Source organism: Choloepus didactylus, chromosome 3 (assembly GCF_015220235.1).
Source record: "Choloepus didactylus isolate mChoDid1 chromosome 3, mChoDid1.pri, whole genome shotgun sequence".
Lineage (NCBI taxonomy): Eukaryota > Metazoa > Chordata > Mammalia > Pilosa > Megalonychidae > Choloepus > Choloepus didactylus.
Genome location: NC_051309.1, coordinates 95,482,436 through 95,499,416, shown reverse-complemented (window position 1 = coordinate 95,499,416; position 16,981 = coordinate 95,482,436). Strand labels below are relative to the sequence as shown.

At 38.2% G+C, this 16,981-nt stretch overlaps 1 protein-coding gene across 3 annotated transcripts in view; it reads right to left on the bottom strand.

The window, feature by feature from the left end:
* HERC6 (HECT and RLD domain containing E3 ubiquitin protein ligase family member 6) overlaps positions 1 to 16,981 on the bottom strand; it is a 69,676-nt gene that overhangs the window by 47,368 nt on the left and 5,327 nt on the right. For 2 of the 3 annotated variants that reach the window (XM_037830238.1, XM_037830236.1), the window contains exons 3-5: positions 16,611 to 16,687; positions 3,739 to 3,966; positions 2,450 to 2,547 (exon numbers count right to left, since the gene is read on the bottom strand). In XM_037830238.1, the coding sequence (XP_037686166.1) occupies positions 2,450 to 2,547; positions 3,739 to 3,966; positions 16,611 to 16,687 (403 nt within the window). The remainder of the gene's footprint in view (positions 1 to 2,449; positions 2,548 to 3,738; positions 3,967 to 16,610; positions 16,688 to 16,981) is intronic. The other variant, XM_037830237.1, reaches the window with a different exon arrangement.

Genomic DNA, 16,981 nt, shown 5'->3' with positions numbered 1-16,981 from the left:
TGTAACAAACATACCACATTAATGCAAAGTATTAATAATGAGGGAAGGTATGGGAACTTTGTATTTTCTCCATGCTCTTTCTGTAAACCTACAACTTCCCTACAAAAAAAAGATGCTTCTGTGATTTAAAACAATTCTATATTTATTCTGCCAACTAAGAAAAACATAATCCAAGCAACTGAGGGCTTCCTAATTCAAGATATGTTTTTAAACAAAAAATAAAAATTATTTTAGGTATATAGTTTTGAAACAAACATTTCAACCATACAGTCTCCAAGTGTATTTCTTATGGCTATGGAGAGAATCCATCCTGTTGGAATATATCAGATGGCTAATACAAGAAGGGGAGGAAATATTTCAGGAAGCCAGCTCAGAATTGTGTTGAGCAAAAAATGGAGCAAAGTATGTTCTAGTCTGCAATGCAGATTATTGAAAACTAAAAATTACCTTGTTCCTTCTATAAGAATTTTCACCTATAAAGCTATGTTACCAATGAATAATTGCTAATAGGATTAGCACCTGTTTTTTTAAATTTTTTATTGCAGTCATATATATACAGCATAACATTTCCCATTTCACGTGTACAATTCAGTGATATTAATTACACTCACAATATTGTGCTACCATCACCACCATCCATTACCAAAACTTTTTTATCACCCCAAATAGAGACACTGTACCCATTAAGCAATAACTCCCCATTCCTCCCCCTCCCAGTCCCTGGTAACCTGTAATCTACTTTCTGTCTCTAAGAATTTGCTTATTCTAGTGATTTCATTTAAGTGATATCATACAATATTTGTTCTTTTGTGTGTAGCTTATTTCACTCAACATGATGTCTTCAAGGTTCTTCTATGTTATAGCATGTATCATAATTCCATCACTTTTAATGGCTGAATAATATTCCATTGTATAAATATACACATTTTGTTTATCCATTCACCTGTTAGTGGACACATGGTCTGCTTCCACATTTTGGCTATAATGCTACTACAAATACTAATGTACAGATATCTGTGGAATTGTCAAGCCATATGGAAATTCTATGTTAAACTTTTTGAAGAACCACCAAACTTGTTTTCCACAGTGGCTACACCATTTTACATTCCCACAAAGCATGCACGAGGGTTCGCTTGCCACCACTTGCTATTTTTTGTTTTTTTTTTTAATAATAGCCATCCTAATGGGTGTGAGATAGTATCTCACTGTGGTTTTGATTTGCATTTCCCTAATAGATAATGATGTTGAACTTCTTTTCATGTGCTTATCAGTCATTTGTGTATCTTCTTTGGAGAAGGGTCTGTTCAAGTCCTTTGCTGATTTTGTAATTGGATTGTCTGTCTTTTGTTGTTGAATTGTAGGAGTTCTTTATATATGATGGCTATTAAACTCTTAGCAAATATGTGATTTGCAGCATTTTCTTCCATTTTATAGATTGTCTTCTAATTGTCTTGATAATGCCTTTGATGCAGAAAGGTTTTTTAATTTTGATGAGGTCCAATTTACCTACTGCTTCCTTTCTTGCTTGTGCTTTGTGTGTCATATCAAAGGATCCATTGCCTAATACAAGATCCTGAAGCTCTCCCCTTCCTCTGTTTTCTTCTAAAATTTTTATGGTTTTAACTCTCATCTCTAGGTCATTGATTCATTTTTTCAATTAATTTTTTTTGTAGCATGTGAGGTAGGGGACCAATTTCATTCTTTTGCATGTGGATATCCAATCTTACCAGCAGCATTTGTTAAAGAGTACCTTTTTTAGTTTCCTAGGCTGCTAAAACTAATACCACATAATAGATTGACTTATATAACTGGAATTTATTGGCTTACAGTTTTGAGGCTGGGAGGAGTCCAACACTGAGGCATCAGCAAGTTGATACTTTCTCCCAGAAGACTGCGGGTTTCTGGGGCTGGCTGCTGGTGATCTTTGGTCCTTGGCTTTTCTGTCACATGGCAATGCACATGGCAGTGTATTCCTTCTCTTCCAGGTTCCACTGACTTCCAGCTTCTGGCTGCTCCCCTGGCTTCTATCTGTCTGACTTTCATTAACTTATAAATCACTCAAGTGAACTGAATTGAAGCCCAGCTTGATTTAGTTGGGCTACATCTTTACTGAAGTAATATCTTGAAGAGATCTTATTTACAGTGGGTCCAAACCCACCAGAATGCCGACCAAGACCACAAACATGTCCAAACTGGGGTACACAATTCAATCCACCACAGTAGCTTCTATATCTATCCAATTTAATAAGTACCTAAAAATGTTTCCTAATGCTGAAATTAAATTTTGTTTTAGGATCTTGAAAATCTCATGGTTAATATTTAGTTTTCACATTGAATGGATATGTCCAGATATTGATCTATATCTTGCTGTCAATAATAATCAGTATATACACCTTGTGGTAACATTTCTCTGAGATTAAAAAAAAAATAGCAACACATTTTGGATTACCTGGGTGAGCACTGCAGTGTGCTCATAACCACAGCTGATATAAATCACATCTAGATTCTTCAATGCCCCAATAGAACGAGGTTTGTAGATTTGCTCTGTTGAAAGAAAGCAGAATTTCTAAAGTTTGAGAAACAGATTCAGATTTTATCTTTGCTAATAAAATATCTTATATAATTCATTTAAATAATATAAAAAACTAAACAGTCAGGAGCATCATCAAACAGAGGGAAAACCCTGCTTTGGAAAAGAAAAAAAAAAAGTGTCACATAGTAGGTATTACTGCAAATATGTAATGACAATTGGGATGATAAGCAAACCTTCCTTAGGCTGACAGAATTAAATGAAATGAGGTGTAAGTACTCAGCATATGCTGACACATATAGGTGTTAAATATAAATTAGCCAAATGTACAAACTGAAAAGAGGAGGATGGAGTTCATGGGAAAGACTTCATGGTGAGTCTGTTTTAGAATTGCTATAGAAACTGGTTGTTTTCCTTATGGCCAGTAGTCTTCTAATCCAGCAGTTCCCAAACACTGCTACACATTGGAATCACCTATGGAATTTATAAAAACTATGGATGTCTGGATTTCCACCCCCAGACATTCTTATTTAATTGGTATGGGGTACAACCTGTGCATCAGGATTTTTAATTGCTCACACAGTAGGCAAAATAATGGCCTCCCAAAAATGTCCACTTCCTAATTCCTGGGGTTTGTGAATATATTATGTTACATGGCAAAAGGAAATTAAGATAGTAGATGGAATTTAGGTTGCCAATCTGCTGCTCTTAAAATAGGGAGATTATCCTGGATTTTTTCTGGGTGGGCCCAATGTAATCACAAGGGTCCTTAACTGAGGAAGAGAGAGGCAGAAGACTCATTGTCAGAACAACAGGATGTGAAAAAGACTTGTCTGGCTATTGCTGGAATTGAAGATGGAATGTGGGAAGCCTCTAGAAGCTGGAAAAGGCAAACAAACAGACTCTCCCCTAGTTCCTCCAGAAAGGAACACAGCCCTACTGACATCTTGATTTTAGCTCAATGAGGCCATGTCAGACTTCTGACCTCAAGAACTGTAAGAGAACAAATTTGTATCATTTTAAGCCACTGAATTTGTGGTAATCTGTTAAAGAGCCAACAGGAAACTGACAGCTACCCAGGTGATTCCAATGTTATATAAATTTTGGGAACCTCTATTTCAACCTTTGAGACTGTCCTTTGCAGAGCTGGTTTTCCAATGGGGGAAAAAAAACAATGGTTTACTACAAGAACAAGGCTATCTTGTTACCTGGTACATTATTTCCACTGAGGGCCAGCTGGCCTGCATTGTTGTTTCCCCAGCCAAATGAAGTACCAGAGAGGGACAGGGCAAAGCTGTGAGCCCCTCCTGCAGCCACCTGAGCCAGGGGTATCCCCTCCAGGGACCTCACTCTCTGTGGACTGGCTTGGGAGGGGAACTCCTTCCCAAGGCCCAGTTGACCTTGGCTGTTCTTTCCCCATGAAAACACTTTGCCATCTATAAAAAATAAAGACAAATTCAGAATTGCATACACATTGGAATACCAAATTCAAGTAGAAAACACCTTCACAATCTACAAATCTTTAGAAAGTAAAACAGGGATAAAGGAGGGAACAGGATTAAAATATTCCCACTGAATATAAGGGGGAGGGGCAAGATCACCTTCAATAGTCCCTTCCACAACATCCACTCTTTTTCCTCAGTCAAAGGTAACTCTGTTCTTTTAGCTGCTCAGACCAAAAAATCTTGGACTGTTCGTTGATTCCTCTTTTGTTCATACCCCTTAACCCAGCAAATCTTAAAGCTTCTATCTTCAAAATCTACCTGGAATTCAACTTCTCCACTGTTACCACCTTAGTCTAAGACCCATCACTTCTCTCCTGGAAAACTGGTCTCCCCAATTCTACCTTTGCCAACAGCAGTCTGTTCTCCAAAGAGCTGCCAGAGAATTCTTTATTTTTTTTTATTGTGGTAAAATACACATAACATAAAATTTACCAATTTAACCATTTCAAAGTGAGCAATTCAGTGACATTTAGTACATTCATAATGTTGTGCATACATCCCCAGTATCTAGTTCCAGAATATTTTCATCACCTCAAAAAGAAACCGTGTACTCATTAAGCAGTCACTCCCCATTTCCCCCTTCCCCTCAGCCCCCGGCAGCCACTAATCTGCTTTCTGTCTCTATGAATTTGCCTATTCTGGATATTTCATATCAACAGGATCATATTAATGTGCGGCCTTTTGTTTCTAGTTTCATTCACGTAGCATAATGCTTTTAAGGTTCCTCCATGTTGTAGCATGTATCAGTACTTCAATCCTTTTATGGCTGAATAATACTCCACTACATGGGCAGAACACATTTTGTTTATCCATTCATCAGCTGATAGACATTTGGGTTGTTTCCACATTTTGGCTATTGTAAATCATGCTGCTATGAACATTTGTGTACCAGCTTGTATTTTAACACCCATTTTTTTAAATTCATTTTATTGAGATATATTCACATACCATGCAGTCATCAAAACAAAGCATACATTCAGTTGCTTACAGTACCATTATATAGTTGTGCATTCATCACCAAAATTAATTTTTGACATTTTCATTATCACACACACAAAAATAATAAGAATATAAATTAAAGTAAAAAAGAACAATTAAAGTAAAAAAAAGAAAACTGGATGCCTTTTTCTGTTTCTTCCTGCATTTTTCTATTCATCCATCCATAAACTAGACAAAGGGGAGTGTGGTCCATATGGCTTCCCCAATCACATTGTCACCCTTCATAAGCTACATTTTTATACAATCGTCTTCAAGATTCATGGGTTCTGGGTTGTAGTTTGATAGTTTCAGGTATCTACCACTAGCTATTCCAATTAATTAGAACCTAAAAAGGGTTGTCTATATTGTGCATAAGAGTGCCCACGAGAGTGACCTCTCAGCTCCTTTTGGAATCGCTCTGCCACTGAAGCTTATTTCATTTCCTTTCACATCCCCCTTTTGGTCAAAAAGATGTTCTCCATCCCACGATGCTGGGTCTAGATTCCTTCCCAGGGGTCATATTCCACATTGCCAGGGAGATTCACTCCCCTGGGTGTCACATCCCACGTAGGAGGGAGGGCAGTGATTTCACCTACCAAGTTGGCTTAGCTAGAGAGAGAGGGCCACATCTGAGCAACAAAGAGGCATTCAGGAGGAGGCTCTTAGGCACAATTATAGGGAGGCCTAGCCTCTCCTTTGCAGCAACAGTCTTCCCAAGGGCAAGTCCTGTGGTAGAGGGCTCAGCCCATCAAACCACCAGTCCTGTGTCTGTGAGCACATCAGCAACCATCGAGGTGAGGAAGCCCAACACTCCTGCATTCTCCACTAGCTCCTCAAGGGGACTCTGCATTTTTTTCATTGTTTTTATTTTTTTAATTAACTTTTTTTTAAATCAACTATATAAAAAAAATTTTTTAAAAACATACAATTAAAAAAACATTTCAAACAAACCATAACAAAGGAGTAAGAAAAAGACAACTAACCTAAGATAACTACTTTACTTTCAACATGTTCCTACTTTACCCCAAGAAAATAACCTAATATAGCAACATTTCTGTGAACTTGTGACTATCATATCCATCAGAAATTAACAGACCATAGTCATTCCTGGGCATTCCCAGAACGTTAAATTTACCCATGATAGCTAATCTGTTCTTATGGGTTATCATTCCCCCTTCCTTAATTGCTCTCTATCACTAGTTCCCCTACTTTCTACATTATAAACCATTTGTTTTACATTTTTCAATGTTCACATTAGTGGTAGCATATAATATTTCTCTTTTTGTGCCTGGCTTATTTCGCTCAGCATTATATCTCCAAAGTTCATCCATGTTGTCATATGTTTCACGACATCGTTCCTTCTTACAGCCACGTAGTATTCCGTCATGTGTATATACCACAGTTTATTTATCCACTCATCTGTTGAAGGACATTTGGGTTGTTTCCATCTCTTGGCAATTGTGAATAATGCTGCTATGAACATTGGCGTGCAGATATCTGTTCGTGTTACTGCTTTCAAATCTTCCAGGTATATACCGAGAAGTGCAATTGCTGGATCGAAGGGTAACTCTATATCTAGTTCTCTGACTTCCAGAGTGGCTGAACCATTAAACAGTCCCACCAACAATGAATAAGAGTTCCAATTTCTCTACATCCTCTCCAGCATTTGTAGTTTCCTGTTTGTTTAATGGTAGCCATTCTAATTGGTGTGAGATGGTATCTCATGTGGTCTTAATTTGCATCTCTCTAATAGCTAGTGAAGCTGAACATTTTTTCATGCGTTTCTTGGCCATTTGTATTTCCTCTTCAGAGAAGTGTCTTTTCATATCTTTTGCCCATTTTATAATTGGGCTGTCTGTACTATTGTCATTGAGTTGCAGGATTTCTTTATATATGCAAGATATCAGTCTTTTGTCAGACACATGGTTTCCAAAAATTTTTTCCCATTGAGTTGGCTGCCTCTTCACCTTTTTGACAAATTCCTTTTAAGTACAGAAACTTCTAAGCTTGAGGAGTTCCCATTTATCTACTTTTTATTTTGTTGCTTGTGCTTTGGGTGTAAAGTCTAGGAAGTGTCTGCCTAATACAAGGTCTTGAAGATGTTTCCCTACATTATCTTCTAGGAGTTTTGTGGTACTGTCTTTTATATTGAGATCTTTGATCCACTTAGAGTTAATTTTTGTGTAGGGTGTGAGGTAGGGGTTCTCTTTCATTCTTTTGGATATGGATATCTGACTCTCCCAGCCCCACTTGTTGAAAAGACTGTTATGTCCCAGTTCAGTGGCTTTGGGGGCCTTATCAAAGATCAGCTGACTATAGATCTGGGGATCTATTGCTGAATTCTCAATTAGATTCCATTGATCAATATGTCTATCTTTCTGCCAGTAGCATGCTGTTTTAACAACTGTGGCTTTATTATAAGCTTCAAAGTCAGGGAGTGTAAGTCCTCCCATTTCGTTTTTCTTTTTTAGACTATCTTTAGCAATTTGAGGCATCTTCCCTTTCCAAATAAATTTGATTACTAGCTTTTCCAAGATGGCAAAGTAGGTTGTTGGAATTTTGATTGGGATTGCATTGAATCTGTAGATGAGTTTGGGTAGAATTGACATCTTAATGACATTTAGCCTTCCTATCCATGAGCATGGAATATTTTTCCATCTTTTAAGGTCCCCTTCTATTTCTTTTAGTAGTTATGTAATTTTCTTTGTATAGGTCTTTTACATCTTTGGTTAAGTGTATTCCTAGGTACTTGATTTTTTTAGTTGCTATTGAAAATGGTATCTTTTTTTTTGAGTGTCTCTTCAATTTGTTCATTTCTAGCATATAGAAACATTACTGACCTATGTGCATTAATCTTGTATCCCACTACTTTGCTAAATTTGTTTATTAGCTCTAGTAGCTGTATCATCGATTTCTCAGGGTTTTCCAGATTTAAGATCATATCATCTGCAAATAATGACAGTTTTACTGCTTCCTTTCCAATTTGGATGCTTTTTATTTCTTTGTCTTGCCAGATTGCCCTGGCTGGCACTTCTAGCACAATGTTGAATAACAGTGGTGACAGCAGGCATCCTTGTCTTGTTCCTGATCTTAGAGGGAAGGTTTTCAGTCTCTCACCACTGAGTACTATACTGGCTGTGGGTTTTTCAGATATGCTCATACTGAGGAAGTTTCCTTCAATTCCCACCTTTTGAAGTGTTTTTATCAAAAAGGGATGTTGGATTTTGTCAAATGCTTTTTCAGCATCTATTGAGATGATCATTTGATTTTTCTCTTTTGATTTGTTAATGTGTTGTATTACATTGATTGATTTTCTTATGTTGAACCATCCTTGCATGCCTGGAATGAACGCCACTTGGTCATGGCGTATGATTTTTTTAATGTGTCTTTGGATTTGATTTGCAAGTATTTTGTTGAGAATTTTTGCATCTATATTCATTAGGGAGATAGGCCTGTAGTTTTCCTTTTTTGTAGCATTTTGCCTGGTTTTGGTATTACATTGATGTTAGCTTCATTAAAAAGTTACGTAGTGTTCCATTTTCTCTGATGTTTTGAAAGAGTTTAAGTTAGATTGTTGTCAGTTCTTTTTGGAAAGTTTCATAGAATTCCCCTGTGAAGCCATCTGGCCCTGGGCATTTATTTTTGGGAAGTTTTTTGATGACTGATTGGCTCTCTTTGCTTGTGATGGGTTGGTTGAGGTCTTCTATTTCTTCTCTGGTCAGTCTAGGTTGTTCATATGTTTCCAGGAAATTGTCCATTTCCTCTACATTATGCAGTTTGTTGGCATACAGTTGTTCATAGTATCCTCTTACAATTTTTTAAATTTCTTCAGGATCCACAGTAATGTCACCTTTCTCATTCATTATTTTGTTTATATGGGTCTTCTCTCTTTTTGATTTTGTCAGTCTAGCTAGGGGCTTGTCAATCTTGTTGATCTTCTCAGAGAACAAACTTTTGGTGTTATTTATTCTATTGTTTTTTTGTTCTCTATGTCATTTATTTCTGCTTTAATCCTTGTTATTTCTTTTATTCTACTTGGTTTAGGATTGGTTTGCTGTTAATTTTCTAGCTTCTTCAGTTGAACCATTAGTTCTTTGATTTTGGCTCTTTCTTCCTTTTTAATGTATGTGTTTAGTGCTATAAACTTCCCCCTCATTACCGCTTTTGCTGCATCCCATAGTTTTTGGTATGTTGTGTTCTCATTTTCATTCATTTCTATATATTTAGCAATTTCTCTTGCTATTTCTTCTTTAACCCACTGACTGTTTAGGAGCGTGTTGTTTAACCTCCAGGTATTTGTGAATTTTCAAAGTCTCTGATGGTTGTTGACTTCTAATTGTATTCCATTGTGGTCAGAGAAAGTGCTTTGAATAATTTCAAATTTTAAATTTATTGAGGCTTGTTTCATGTCCCAGCATATGATCTATTCTGGAGAAAGTTCTGTGAGCACTAGAGAAGAATGTGTATCCTGGTGATTTGAGATGTAATGTTCTATTTATGTCTGTTAAATCCAATTCATTTATCAGATTGTTTAGGTTTTCAATTTCCTTATTGGTCTTCTGTCGGGTTGATCTAGCTATAGGAGACAGTGATGTGTTGAAGTCTCTCACAATTATTGTGGAAACATCAATTGCTTCCTTTAGTTTTGCCAGTGTTTGTCTCATGTATTTTGTGGCACCATGATTGGGTGCATAAACATTTATGATTGTTATTTCGTCTTGTTGAATTGCCCCTTTTATTAGTATGTAGTGGCTTTCTTTGTCTGTCACAACATCCTTGCATTTAAAGTCTATTTTATCTGAGATTAATATTGCTACTCCTGCTTTCTTTTGGCTGTAGCCTGCATGGAATTTTTTCCATCCTTTCACTTTCAGTTTCTTTGTGCCCTTGTGTCTAAGATGAGACTCTTGTATGCAACATATTGATGGTTCATTTTTTTTTCAATTTTATTTTGAAATAAATTCAAACTTACAGGAACAGTTGCAAAAACAATACAAAACTCATACACAGAACTCCAGCATACCCTGACCCCCCTCCTCTGATACCCCGATCCACCAACTTTAACATCCTGTCACACCACCATTTCTTTCCCTCCCTCCCTATCATCCATCATCTATTGCTCTGTCTTCTGAACATATGACAGCAAGCTGCACACATACTTGAACAAACAATATAATTCACATACACAATTCCCATGAACAAGAACATTCTTTTATGCAATCCCATTAAGCGCAGCTAAGAAGTTCAAGAAATTCAACATTGATACAAAGCTTACATTCTATATTTCCATTTTTTTTTTCCTTATATCCCCACTGTGTCCCTTTGAGCCTCCTCTCCTCCATCCTCAGATCCCATCCAGGATCATCCTTGGCATTTAATTGTCATTGCCTATTTAGACTTTTTTTTTTTCAATTGTGGAAACGTATATACAGCCTAAATTTTCCCATTCCAACCCCTCCCTAGCACTCCATTAGTGGGATTAATCACATTTAGAAGGTTGTAACGCTATCACCTTCCCACCAGCCATTACTAGAAATTTCCCTTCACCCCAAACAGAAACCCTACACTCATTTCTTAACTCCCCATTGCCCCTTCCCCCACTTCTCATAACCCATCTCTATGGTCATATTCTCTGATCATTTCTTTGTGTTTACTGTGAGGCTTAAATTTAACCTCTTAAATCTATAACAATCTTGTTTTTCTTTGATACCAACTTAACTTCAATAGGACACATAAACTATGTTCCTATACTCCTCCATTCCCCCACCTTTATGTAGTTCTTGTCAAAAATTACATATTTTACACTGAGTCCAAAACCACTGATTTGTCATTAGAATTTATGTATTTTATATCCTGTAGGAAGTAAATACTGGAGTTGCAAATCAAAAATTATTGACTTCTATTTGTATTCCATTGTGGTCAGAGAATTTGCTTTGAATATATTCAATTTCTTTTTTTTAATTTATTGAGGCTTGTTTTATGTTCCAGCATATGGTCTATTCTGGAAAAAGATCCATGATCACTAGAGAAAAATGTGTGTGTCCTGGTGACTTGGGATGTAATGTTCTATATATGTCTGTGAAATTTTTCTACATATGTCTCTCCTTTCTTTGTTTCTCTGTCAGTAGGGTTCCCTTTAGTATCTCAAGTAGGGCAGGTGTCTTGTTAGCAAATTCTCTCAGCATTTGTCTGTCTGTGAAAATTTTAAGCTCTCCCTCAAATTTGAAGGAGAGCTTTGCTGGAAAAAGAATTCTTGGTTGGAAATTTTTCTCTCTCAGAGTTTTAAATATGTCATGCCACTGCCTTCTTGCCTCCATGGTGGCTGCTGAGTAGTCACTACTTAGTCTTACGCTGTTTGCTTTGTATGTGGTGAATTGCTTTTCTCTTGCTGCTTTCAGAACTTGCTCTTTCTCTTCTGTATTTCACAGTGTGATCAGAATATGTCTCAGAGTTGTTTTATTTGGATTTATTCTATTTGGAGTTTTCTGGGCATTTATGATTTGTGTATTTATGGTGTTTAGAAGATTTAGGAAGTTTTCCCCAACAATTTCTTTGAATACTCTTTCTAGACTCTTACCCTTCTCTTCCCCTTCTGGAACACCAATGGGTCATATATTTGGACGTTTTATATTATCTATCATATCCCTGAGGTCCATTTCGATTTTTTTTTATTTTTTCCCCATTCTTTCTCTTGTTCTTTCTTTTTCCATTCTGTCATCCTCCAGGTCAGTGATTCGCTGTTCAGTTTCCTCTAGTCTTGTACTATGAGTATCCAGAATCTTTTTAATTTGGTCAACAGTTTCTTTTATTTCCATAAGATCATCTCTTTTTTTATTTACTCTTGCAATTTCTTCTTTATGATTTTCTAGGGTCTTCTTCATGTCCTTTATATTCTGTGCCATGCTCTTCTTCATGTCCTTTATGTCCTGTGCCATGCTGTCATTGTTCATCTTTATTTCTTTGATTAATTGCTCCAAGTACTGTGTCTCCTCTGATCTTCTGATTTGGGTGTTTGGGCTTGGGTTATCCACATCATCTGGTTTTTTCATATGCTTTAAAATTTTCTGTTGTTTTTGGCCTCTTGTCATTTGCTTAACTCGATTGGGTTCTTTTAGGATATGGAGACCTATTCAAACCCTTATCTCTAATTTGTCAGATCTACAGCTTCGTGGAGTACACTTTCTCTAACTAACCAGCAGGTGGCATCTGCAAACCACCTATTCCCATCAAGCCAGTTCTCCCCAACTTTGCCTTTGTGTAGAGTGGGTGTGTGAGTTTTGTGGGGTGCAATTGCTGTACCAAGCTTGCATGTGTAATTGATGTGGCCAGCCCTGCATACGGGGCATGTGTCTGAGCAGTTGGGGAGGCAAGGCAGCTTTAATAATCAAACCTCCCAGGTGTTCCTGGAGATTTAAAGCTGCTGCAATAGTCTAATCCTTCAGTTCAGTCTTGCCATGGTTTGTCTTTGCTGCTGACCCACAAGTCCTTGGTATTGGCATGTGGTCCCTGGGACTTGCAAGTGGGTCCCTCTTCTAAGCCGTGCCCTTCTATGTCCTCTGCTGAGAGATGACTGTGCTACATCACAGGTGAGCACTGTCCCCCTAGGGAGGTTCTGGGCTGCAGAGCTGTGTAGGGGCATTCCCAGTCTGCTGAAAGGATTGTTGAATGGGGTGTGTTAATTTCCCCCTTTTCACACAGCTCTGCCTTCCCAGCTCCGGGACAATTAGCTGAGGGTGAGGGAAAGGCTATTGTCCATGCCTGATGTTGTGGTATGTGCGTGTGTTGTTGGAAACACTTCCTGTCACACTGGGTTGTTTGGGGCAACTCTGGGCTGTGGCGCTGGTACCAGGCAGGAGCATTCCCAGCCCACCGGGATGATGGCTATAAGGGTACGCCCCCTTTTTATTGGGAAGTTGTGGTGTTTAGCAAATTTTCTCAGCCACTGGACTTACTGCCTCGTGTCTCAGAGCTCTCTTAGCTCTGCTCTTGTCTGGGCCCAAGTTGCAGGTCTTTGAGGCTTTCTGTAATGGGCTCCTTAGAGTAATTGTTTTAGAAAAAGAGAAAAAGATTAAAAAAAAAAAAAAGAAGGGCCCTCCTTACAGATCTAATGGGCTACTGAAATGCTAAGAGACAAGGAGATTAGGGCTGTTAAGGAACAATCAAGAAAGCAGAGAAACCAGCTCTTCAGACAAGGAAACTCACCTTCTTGATTTGCATATGAGCCTGACTCTGTTTGAGACCTGCCCTTCTCTGTTCTATGTTCACCTGAACCCCCAAAAAGTCTCCGCTTTTATTTTGGGTGTTTTTTTTTTTGCTGTTTTTGCTAGCCCTATCTCCTCTCTGCCGGGCTGACTGCTCCCGGATTCTCTGGTGTCTGGTCTCAGTCTATCTATGTTTGGAGTTTGGATCAGCAGACTGAGGTTTCAATAAGGGCCGCAACTGCAGTTCTCCCTCCTCATTCCCAGCACCAATGGCCCCTCCTCCCACGGGACTGAGCCTGGCAGGGAGGGGCATGGGTCCCCTGACCGCGAGAACTTACAGATTTCGCTGATCTCAGCTGTTCCACGCATTCACAAGTGTTGTATGAAGTATGCCCAAAGTCAAATTGCTCTGTGGTGTCCGGTCCATGCAGTTCTTGGCTTTCTACCTACTGCCCTGGAGGAATAACTAAAACCCACACGTCACCACTCCGCCATCTTGCCCCTTCTTCACAACACCCATTTTTTATTCTTTGGGGGTATATACCCAGCAGAGTGATCTTTTAAAAATTTAAGTCAGATCAAACCCTTTAGGACAATAAATTCACACAATAAAGGGCTGATTCTTGTTCTCTCTATAGCCATCCCTTGGACCTCATCTCCCCTTGGCTCACTCCTCTCCGACTTCCCTGCTGCTCCTGGAGTACACCCCTCAGCATACCCCTACCCAAGGCCTTTCCACCTGCCACTCCCCTTGCCTGGATCATGGCTGCCTCTTTCTCTTCCCACAGGTCACCTTATAGGAGAAATCTTTTCAGACCTCTTATATAAAATGGCAACCCTCCTTCCCTCCACCCAGGTACTTACTCTCTGTCCTCTTACCCTGCTTTACTTTTCTCCACAGCCCTGATTGCTGTCTGTTACACTACGTAACTATTTGCTTAGGTGGTGACTGGCCTGCTTTCCACACTTCTACCCAGAATATAAGCTCCATGAAAGCAGCATCTTAGGTTTGTCCATTGCTGAATCCTCTTAGCCTGGCACACTAAAGGCACTCAATAAATATTTGTGGAATGACTAAGTGGGAAAAAATAACATTGGGTTGAATGTGATCAGAGATGGACACTTTATACCAGGTTAAAAATGACGCTTTTCTTAATTTGGGCAGAGAATAAAAAAGCATTTGCAAAGCCACTTGAGGGACTGGGGAAAATGTGAAAATATTAAACTTCCCCACCTGGGGAATCCCTGATATTCTCGCAAGCTTTGGGGGCTCTCAATTTAATAGGGCAAGCCCTCAATCTTTGGGCTTGCCCTTATGAAACCTAGGCTAAGCCTACTCACAATTATGCCTAAGAGTCACCCCCAGAGAACCTCTTTTGTTGCTCAGATGTGGCTCTCTCTCTCTAAGCCCACTCAGCAGGTAAACCCAATGCCCTCCCTCCTACATGGGACATGACTCCTAGGGGTGTAAATCTCCCTACCAATGTGGGACATGACTGGAGATGAGCCTGGGCCTGGCATCATGGAATTGAGAAAGCGTTCTTGGACCAAAAGGGGGAAGAGAAATGAAACAAAATAAACTTTCAGTGGCTGAGAGATTTCAAATAGAGTTAAAAGGTCATTCTGGAGGTTTTTCTTATGAATTATATAGATATCCCTTTTTAGTTTTCAGTGTTATCAGAATAGCTAGAAGGAAATACTGAAACTGTTGAACTATAATCCAGTAGCCTTGATTCTTGAAGATGATTGTATAACTATATAGCTTATACAGTGTGACTGTGTAATTGTGAAAACCTTATGAATGACACTCCCTTTATCCAGTGTATGGACAGATGAGTAAGAAAATAAAGACAAAAAATAAATAAATAATGAGGGGGGGAATAAGGGATATGGGATGTTTTGGGTGTTCTTTTGAAATTTTTATTAATTTTTTTGGAGTAATGAAAATGTTCAAAAATTGACTGTGGTGATGAATGCACAACTATATGAGGATACCGTGAACCACTGATTATACATTTGGATGATTATCTGGTATGTGAATATATCTCAATACAATTTCATTTAAAAAAAACCTTTGCATCTTCTAAAAACAATGAAGTTCTTCTAATATTTAATTACATATCCAGAGAAACACCAATACAGGCCAGATTTTTATGTTATTTTATCCACTTTTTATCTTTAGCTCTTCTAAAGGTATTTCTACTGCTGAACAGAATTTCTGAAGACAAGCTGCAAAATGACAAAATCCCATGAAGATCTGTAAGAACTCACAGTTCACCATAGCAAAGGAGCCTGGACTCTATGCTGCCTTTATGGTCCAGACTAATGTAAAGATAAATCAATATCCCAAGGAAATAATTTTAAAAATTAACAATTAAGAAGAAGGAATGTGAGGAAGGGAGGAGACTAAAATTTATCATACCACTACTATGTGCTAGGGACTGTACAAGGGATATTATACCCTTTCTCAATGCGTCTTGTAAACAACCTGTAAGCCAGGCATCAATATTTCTACAGATGAGAAAATTAAGACTTGGAAGGTTACATAACTTGCCCATGAGCAAACAGCTAGAAACAATAGGTAGGAGGAATTACACCATGGCCACAGAATGTTTGTGATCTCGCAGTCTGTGTGGTACAGTGGTTTAGCACTTGGGGTTGGAATGTAAACAAATATAGATTCAGATCCCACCTCTTCTACGTCTTACTGTGTAGTCTTGGGCAAATTATTTAAAGCCTCCGAGCCCAAGTTTCCTCATTGGTGAAAAGAGGATATGAAAAATACCTGGCTCCTGGGTTTGTTAGGTGATTAATGAGAGAGCACATGTAAAGCATTTAATACAGTAGCTGGCACATAGAAGGCAGTCAGTAAATGTTGGTGCTTCATAGCCCCTGTGGCACAGTTGCAATGCTGCATAAGACATCACCTGAGGGACACGTTAATGTTACATGTCTCTCCATTTAGAAATTGGGACTGCGAGTGGGAACAAGATGGAGGAGGTGAATAGAAAAAACTGCAGTCATGATTCTGACATCCTGACTTTCCTTTCTTTGATCTAAGTCAAAAAGACAAAGAGCCCTTAGTCTGGTTTGCCAGTATGGGTGAGTTACTCAGCATAAAAGGCAAAGGGCTGGAAACAAAATCTCTTCTAAGTTCTGAAAGAGTCAGTCAGCGATGTCTTTACGGCAATGAAATACGAATTAGATGCAACTTAGAGTACAATGAGTACAAAGAAAATTGAAAAAAAAAATGAGGCCCAAAACATATGAAACCTGGAGAGTTAAAAACTTCTGAATGCATTAAAAATGAGCCCCAAATCATTAGAAATCAAGTTCTCATTCCTTTTCAGAAAGTTACTTTCTGCTGCCACTCAGAAGATAGCAAAAGCCTTTTACCTTGTGATAATGCCAGGGAGTGGAAGTGTCCACATGAAACTTGTATTATTTTTGTACCAGTCAGAGTGTTTATTTTCCTACAATAAAAATGATACAAAATCTATTAATCCTTCTTTAGGGTGGGTTACCAAACAGACTATAAATATTTAAAACTAACCCAGGTAATACATCTGGTCTAGGAAAATAATTTTATTTTCTTTATATTTCTGTAGTGCCTTTATTCAAAAGCCCTCAAACTGTTTTTAACATGACTCAACAAGTACAAAGGTATAGGAGAGAATCCAAAATGGCACATAATGTAAATGTGATTTTTATTGGACTTTTAACACATTACATAATATATTAACTTTTATTCTATACTTATTGGCCTA